The 7,991-nt window shown below is 45.5% G+C and overlaps 1 protein-coding gene across 3 annotated transcripts; it reads right to left on the bottom strand.

Annotated features, from left to right (window-relative positions):
* Positions 1-5,237: 5,237 nt before the first annotated feature.
* On the bottom strand, positions 5,238-7,789 carry Tlcd5 (TLC domain containing 5). Of its 3 annotated transcripts, XM_038323894.1 has the most exons (3): positions 7,576-7,789; positions 5,799-5,871; positions 5,238-5,441 (listed from the first exon to the last, which is right to left on the bottom strand). In XM_038323894.1, exons 1-3 carry the CDS (start codon positions 7,772-7,774, stop codon positions 5,333-5,335), a joined length of 381 nt encoding a protein of 126 aa, XP_038179822.1. In that variant the 5' UTR covers positions 7,775-7,789; the 3' UTR covers positions 5,238-5,332. The 3 variants fall into 3 exon arrangements, with proteins under 3 accessions (XP_038179822.1, XP_038179821.1, XP_038179820.1); XM_038323893.1 differs by having other exon boundaries at positions 5,238-5,871; XM_038323892.1 differs by lacking the exon at positions 7,576-7,789 and adding an exon at positions 6,336-6,456 and having other exon boundaries at positions 5,238-5,871.
* Between the last annotated feature and the right edge of the window lie 202 nt (positions 7,790-7,991).

Raw genomic sequence — 7,991 nt, forward strand, 5'->3', positions numbered from 1 at the left:
CCCCCGAACAGCGGCGGCGCGGCGGTGGCTGCTCCGCGCGGAGGGCCGCTCGCCGGGTCCTCAGGGGCACTCGCGGGAGCGCGCGCAGGGCGGGAGGGGGGGGTCGCCGGCGGGGATGGGCCTTGCGACCACCGCGGGCACGCGCGCGGGTTCCGGTTCCGGTTCTGTCTCCTCGACCCGGCGCAGCTGGAGCGCGCCGAGCCGTCCCCTCCCCCGCCGACTTTTTGGGCCCTTCTCCCTGGGACTTCGGGAAGCCGCTTCACCCGGGATCCCTCCGCTTCTGGACTCTCCAAACTTGCGCGGATACCTCCGCGCAACGCTGTCAAGGGGGGTGGAAGGGAGCGAAAAGTAGTTCTGCGGGGCAGAAGCAAGCTGCTTCTCTCTCCGCCGCCAGCCGCTGTCCTCACTGTCCCTGAATGCCCTCGAAGTCCAGTCCAGAGTGTAGCTTCCTCCCGGACAGCAAACGAGCCATTCTACAATCCCGGAGTTCACATCTAAAGGGTCTTCTGGGAACTCTCCGCCTCTCTCGAGCTGGAAACTTTTATTCTTTAAGGGAATGTACTCGTTCCCGGTGTCAAGTGCTTTTGATGGCTGCACACGAGCCCGGGTCCACGTGCCCCGACAGTGTTAGGCAAACCCGCACACAGACAGGTTTGGGGGTGGTCCACTCACCTGGGACACCTGCTGGCCTAGCCCTGCATCCGGGGGTGGCCAGGAAAGACTGAGAAGAAAGGATCTGGGCCCACACTGAAGCCAGGAGTTCCTGATATAAATATTGCTTTTAGGCTGTTTTGCCTTGGCAAAATGCACTGTATTATTTGCCAAATTGAGAAAGCATGGTGCTTTCCACAGCAAGTTAATAAGCTTGCTGTGAAAAGAGATGGGAGAAGAAATACATGTGTCCAGTAAACAGCATTAGGGATCTCTTTGAAGAGTTCCCAAAGGTTGTTTTCCGGTTTCTTTTTCGATGGGGTAGAGACATTCAGCTATCCATGCAGTTTTATAATTGAATAATTCTGTCCCTGAAGAAATGAAGTACCACGACACAACAGAGTTCTCCAATTCTGCCTGCACACATCAAGTGGCTATTCCTTTTATACAATTATCTTTAGACTTCGGAGCTTCAAGCCGTGTCAGTGGGAAGAGACTTCGGCCATTTTGTGGAAATCAAATCTAATAAACTGCATGTGGAGAGGAAACAGTTACCTCTTAATAATGCTGTTTCCAAGTCATTCCACAACAGTTCGTGGAAGGATCATTATCCCTGAATAGATGCATGAGCTCAAGGTGACGTGAGAACAGGGTACAAAGGGGGGAAGATAAACAGGCGCCTGAAATGACTCTCTTGCTGGATTTTTTTTTTTAAGTTCAGGGCACAGCCAGCTAATTTTGTAATGTTTATTTTTGGAAAGAATAGAAGCAGATTCGAGTTCAAGCCACTTTCCTAATGACCAGACCTGGACACGTTGCCATCTGCTGGTAAATCCCAACATGGCAATTTATCCTGAAGACGCCACTTGTTTCTACCTATAGCTGGAAAAAGTTCCATAAATCTATATACAATAACCAAAATGCAGACCTTATCTTTGAGCTTTCTCAAGTTGTCTCGAGTGTGCTGTCCTCCTCGCCTTGCTCTAATTGTGTTACAATGCAAGCTTCAAATGAATGGAGTCTGATGACTCATCAAATCATGCACTTTAAAAATAAGTTCCCATCTTCCTGTCCAGTCTGCCTCAATGCTTAAGTTTCAGGAATAAAACAAACTGGGAACATTTCCTAATTCACCTTCTCTTCCTTGCATACAAAACCTTTTGGCAAGCTGCTTTCCACATCTTTCCAAATTTAACAAACCCCAAGGTTCTAGCTGTGAGCAGAGAAGGCATTTTGCTGTGGGAAAGCTTCAGAAGATGGTCAGCAAAGGGCTGAATAGCCAGCAGTCACTCACTCCAGAACTGCTGTTTCAATAAGGAGAATCTCTAATCACTAGCAAGGCCTTGGTTTTATCTAATTAGCCTGAAAGCCTGGTTGTAGCTGTTGGCTGTTCCACTGTCCAAAAAAAAAAAAAAAAAAATCTACCTATAGAATGCATTTATCAGAGCCAAGCAAACCAAGGCCCACTCCCTAGGTCATACATTGCCCTTTACCTAGGAAGGTGACAGCAGTGACCCAATCACTGGACATGCACTTTTCCAGTGAGACTTCCTCTAAGCCACATTTGTTCTCTGATCCATTGTTTCAATGTGTTTATTAAAGACCTACTGTGTCCAAGACTGTTCTAAATATTAGAAATCCCATCGAGCTGAATATGGTAGCTTATACCTATAATCCCAGCACTTGGGAGGCTGAGGCGGGAGGATTACTTTGACTTTGGAGGTAGTCTACATAGTGAGTTTCAGGCTAGCCTGTCTACAGAGTGAGGTCCTGTGACCCTGTAGGGGTCACCCCTGACAGGGGTGAGGGACTCAGTGGTAGAGTGCTTGCCTAGCAACCCTAACGTGGGGTGGGGTGGGGGAGGTGTTCAGGGCAACTGCTCAAACAGGTGGCAAAATCAGAATGATATTCTTCCTCTTTAGGCAAACTATTTTCTGTATGCTGATTGCTATCTTCCATATAAAAAAGTAGGAATGATTAATGCCTAAGAGCAGATTACTGTCACCACGAAGTTGAATAGATGTCAACATTTCTACAAGCCAAAGGCTGTTTTTCTTGGCAAAGTCACAACCAAGATACAAAGGCAGACTCCGGGTTTATAAAAGTTACTTTATTTTTTATAAAATTTAGTACAAATTGTATTGAAATATAAATCCTTCTTGAGCATATCAGTGATGATTGCACAGTAATTCAAATGTAAGTATTTCCTTTTGTCTGGGGACACATCACAGGCCAACCTGCCCTTCATTTACCTAGGTTGTAAAGAACAGACAACCTTTTAACTGCTGAGTCATCTTCACATTGTTCTCTGAGAGAGCTGTCTTCATAGTTACTAGTTAGAACATCAAGAAAAGCTGAGATGAGGAATTCCTCCCCACCCCACCCCCTTATCACTTGTTCAGGTGTCTTGTTATCAAAACATAAATATAAAACCTGCAGACATTCCCTGGAGTTCGCCTCAAACAGAAAGATCTACAATCTTTACTTCTGAGGGGTAAGGGAGAAAAGAGCCAGTATTGGATTAAGCCTGCTCACTTGTCTGGTCTGGAGCAGGTTGCACGGTGCCAAAATAAAAAAGCCAGTTTTGTTTTGTTTTTCCTTTCCGCTCGTGTGCCAAGCCACTCTTTTTGACGACGCTTTTGCTGAAATCAGCACTCCCCAGTTTCCAATTCTGCCCACAGTTTTGCTGGAAAGGAACACACGGGCATATCTGGGACACAAATCACAAAAAGGGGGGGGGGGCATGGTTTTGTCTTTCCAAAAAACAAAAAGGAAAGTCCAAGAGCCAAAAGCCACCTCTTCATCTATAGAACAGCCACCTTAAAGGTCCACAGTTAAAGTGCCTTTCCATTTGCAAGAACGTCTACATGTTTCCAGCCTCTCCCCCACGACTGGTTTTTGTGGCCAATACCATCGATCGTAAGGTCACTCACTGGGTCAGTGTCACCAGTGACTATAGAATGAATGGACACTACTTGCTGACCTTTACAGCCTTGCTTCAGTAGCACCATTTCCTGGCTCACCAACTGAATTAGCCAATCATTATTGATCTAAATAACAGTAAAAATACCAAATAAACTAATAATACTTTTTTTTCCATTAAAGCCCTATATTAGAGCCAGGCATGGTGGCACAAGAGTGTAATCCTAGCACTGAGACTTAAGAAGAAAGGATAGAGTTCAATGCTAGCCTGAGCTGTGCAAGCAAAACCATATCTCAGGAGAGGGAGAAAAAGTGATTAAAAGGGAATGTATCGGCAACAAAGAAAAAGGAGGAAAGAAGGGAAGGAGAAGAAGGAAGGAAGGAAGAAAGGAAGGAAGGAAGGAAGGAAGGAAGGAAAGAAGGAAGGAAGAAAGGAAGGAAGGCCAATACGTACACTGAAATCTTTGGTTCTAGTTTGCAGTATATACCAGGAGCTGAAACCTGAACTCCATCTCAAGTACAGTGGAATCCGCATGGTAAATCCCCATGGAATTTAGCCATGGCCTCTCATGCCTAGCAGATTAATTCACAAAAGCCCTGAGAACTGGCGTACTTTTCCTGGTAGGGCAGAACCCGTACAACAGGACTAAGGAAATCTAAATCTACCCACACCTCATTCATCTTGCATCCAAAGCATTAGCTCTACGGTTTTTTTGCACACACAAGAGTTAATGTAGCGAGCCTGAACTGCTATCCTTGAAAAGGCCTGCTTGCAATGCTGGCCCTTGGCTGGCACCTAGGAACTGAACTTAGAATGGGCTCCCACCAGAAACTGTAAAGACTGGCACACTGCTCCTAAACTGTTTCTGAAGCAATTTGGCTTATGCTGAATGCCTGCTGTGGGGAATCTTGAATTTTGCCTTGTGTTAGGAAGGTTCCTCCGTGACCTATTGCCAGTAAAAAGCTCTGGGCACCAAGTCTTTGATGACTTTCATGTGTGTTGACATGAATCACTTCTGTATATCCAAATAGGAGACTTTAGAAACTCATACTTAGATCCCACAGGCTCTGACAAAGGTTCCTTTTCCCTTTGCTGAGTCTTCCCTGTATCCTTTCATTATCATAAGTCAAAGCTGTGAGACTCTATGCTAAGCCCTGAGTCTTCTTGATGAATCATGGAACCCAAGGGTGTCCTTGGGAACCTCTGACACAGTCAGTGCAGGGAGGCTCGGTGGGAAGTGTCTGCCATTGCTAATTTCACTTCCATCCTTCTGTCTCTCTTTACATGACAGATCGCATTCACAGATGCCTGAATGTCAAACGTGTGTCCCTTCCTGCAAGTCCCTCCCTTTATAGCACATGGGCCAAACATAGTTAAACTGTCTCGTGGAACTCAGGAGTTATTTCCAAAGGAACAAGAGACAGCACTGATTTCATTCAAGTTCTTTTCAAAGCTGTCTGAATATCCATCAGGCCTCCCGTGAACATGGGGGCCCAAAAACAAGTGGCAACGGTCCACACTATACAATGCCACTTGCCAGTCACCAGTGAGGATGTGCAAGTACCACTGTAGGAGTGAGTGTCCCAACAGTGCATATGCTTAGCTCGAGAACCGACTAAAGCGATGGATACATTGAGCCCTTTTTCTAAACCTAGTACCCTACAAGCTCAGCTCTTAAGCACTATAAGCTCAGTTCTGTTTCTGCCTCTAGTCCCACGGCCAAGTCAACCCAGCCCATTTACCAGGAGCAAGCCTTGGCTAGTGTGCCTTGAGATGCCCATTGTGTCTTAGCTGTCGCTCCTCATTCCTCCTGCTCCTCCACGCATGGTACTTCTTGATGCTCTTCTTCCACGCAAAGCGCCAAATGCTAACCATAAAGCACCAAGACACAGCATACATTGCTATTCCCCCAACCTTCACAAACCACTTGGGTGTGGGTGAGACCATTTCACAGAAAAGGAGATGGGCGCCTACACCAATCCTCACACCAGTGAACAGAGCCACAAAGAGGAAGTCTACCACATCTCCAGTGAAACTGTGGTAGTGCCCGGTTTCACGGAGAAACCAGCGAATCTGGAGCAACGGGTTGGTGATCTCACTTCCAAAGAGGACCGCGTTGACCTCTGTGCCCGACTCCCCAAGTGCTAGGGCCATGATGATCCCCAAGATGCTCAGTGTGTGGTGAGCCAGCATCAAAGCACCCTCGGACTGGAAATAGATGCACCAGCCCAAGTCGAAGATGAAGTAGCCCAAGGTAAGACACAGAATGTGAACTTGGAGAGGTGTGTTCGGTGAGCCTGAAACAAACCAAGACAGAAAAAGACAACATGGCTGGGAATTGGGTCACCCGCATTGGAGCCTCTATCTTTGAAATCTTTCTGAACCACTAAAGAGGGCAAAAACAATGACAGACACAAACTTGCTTTTTTTTTTTTTTTTTTTGGTTATGGTTTCTCTATGTAGCCCTGGCTGCCCTGAAACTCTCTCTGTAGACCAGGCTGGCCTCAAACTTAGAGATCTGCCTGCTTCTGCCTCCCAAGTGCTGGGATTAAAGGTGTGCTCCACCACTTCCCAGCATAACGCTTTTAAAAATGATAACAACAACAACAAAAAAAAAACACTAAAATCCACCCTTATTTATAATCCCAGCACTTGGATGGTGGAAGGAGGAAGATCAGGACACGGCCAGCCTTGGCTACACAGGGAGTCAGGGTCAGCCTGGGTTACATAAAAGCCTGTCTCAAAAGACAAACCAACAAACCTTAAGTCTAAAACCGTGGTCTTTCTTGTTTTGCGTTTTTGCTTTTGCTTTCTGAGACAGGGTCTTCCTAGTACGTCTTCGGTAGCTGAGGCTGGCCTGGACTTCTAACGCTCTACCTGGTTCATCCTCCAAAGGTGTGGGTCCCAGACAAGGGCTGCAGAGTAAACTCAAGGCAAGCCTGTCTCAAAACAATATCAGGAAAAATACTAAAATAGTAATAAACCTCAAAGCCTTCAGTGAGTGATATGACTGTTCAACCACAGTGTTCTTCCTGTGGAAGAACATAGAAGTTGTCGTGTGGTTTCTGTGAATGTTCTATCTTCCTCCCTTTTAACCAGACTCTTGTTCCCAGACTCTTAGGTCACTCTGGCATGTCCATCAGATTTTTTTTTTTTGAGACCTTAACTGTGTGGCCTTAACTGCCCTGGAACTCAGTCTGCAGTCCAGGCTGGCCTTGAATTCACAGAGATCTACCTGCCTCTACCTCTGAGTGCTGGGATTAAAGGAGTGCACTACTACCACCCAACTCAGACACATAGATTAACCTAGAGGACTGGGTTATTGGACACTGGCAGTTCGAACTCATCCTGAAAGCAGACTCCGGAGAGAACTCCCAGAGTGTCTTCATGTCCAAGCACATCAGGTACAATAACCTGACATATTTAAAATCATTAAGAACCTTGAAAATGAAACACAAAACTGAAGAATTTATTTCATTTCAGTTTGATAGAAAGATTAGGAATTCGAGGCCAGCCTGGACTATAAAACATGAACTTGCCTCAAAGAAAATCAACAACAAAGTCACAAGAGCCTATAATCCCAGCTACTTGGCAGGCTAAAGCAGAAGGATCATAAATTCAAGGCCAGTTTTGACTACCAAGTGAGTAGTCAGGTCAGCCTGGTCAACTTAGTGAGACCCTCATATATATATATATATATATATATATATATATATATATATATATATATATAGAGAGAGAGAGAGAGAGAGAGAGAGAGAGAGAGAGAATAGAAGAGAGTGGGGACACATTCATAGCTCTAGATTCAATGATCCCCAGTAGCACAAAGAATCATGAAAAGCAGAAGCTAGACATACACAATATCAAAATTAACAATGAAGACTGCAATACAAATCATTAGAATGAAAATTATTCTTCAATATTATTCAAATCTATTTTTTCAAATGCTCCAAATCATAAATTCCTAAGGAAAAACAATCTTTATTGTCCCCTCTACCTACCTGGGTGGGTAAAAGGCCAAGGGCCATCAATGAAGCCAATATAAGCAGACAGGCCTATAGAGAGGACTCCATGGGTGAAGGTCACCAGCCGGCAGCTCCACTCATAGCTTCGGTGCTTATTCAGGCGGCAGAAAGACGTATAGAGTGAGAGCCAGCCACCCAGGCTGCACAGCACCTGCAGACACAGACCTAATGCCATCCTATGACAGAAGAGACCAAAACCAGGAAAACAAAGGATGTACCCTAAGAAAAGAGCAGCGGGTAATTTTTTGCATATGCCCAAACTGCTACTATAAAATAACATGAAAACGTCACCTTTTCTGAAATTCTTTACCATATACGTATCCAAGCCTCTTGTAGATAAATGCGGCTGCTGTATTTATGACTGCAAGTCCCCTTGAGATACTGTGTCAAGC

The sequence above is a fragment of the Arvicola amphibius genome, chromosome 3 (genome assembly GCF_903992535.2).
Source record: "Arvicola amphibius chromosome 3, mArvAmp1.2, whole genome shotgun sequence".
Classification (NCBI taxonomy): domain Eukaryota; kingdom Metazoa; phylum Chordata; class Mammalia; order Rodentia; family Cricetidae; genus Arvicola; species Arvicola amphibius.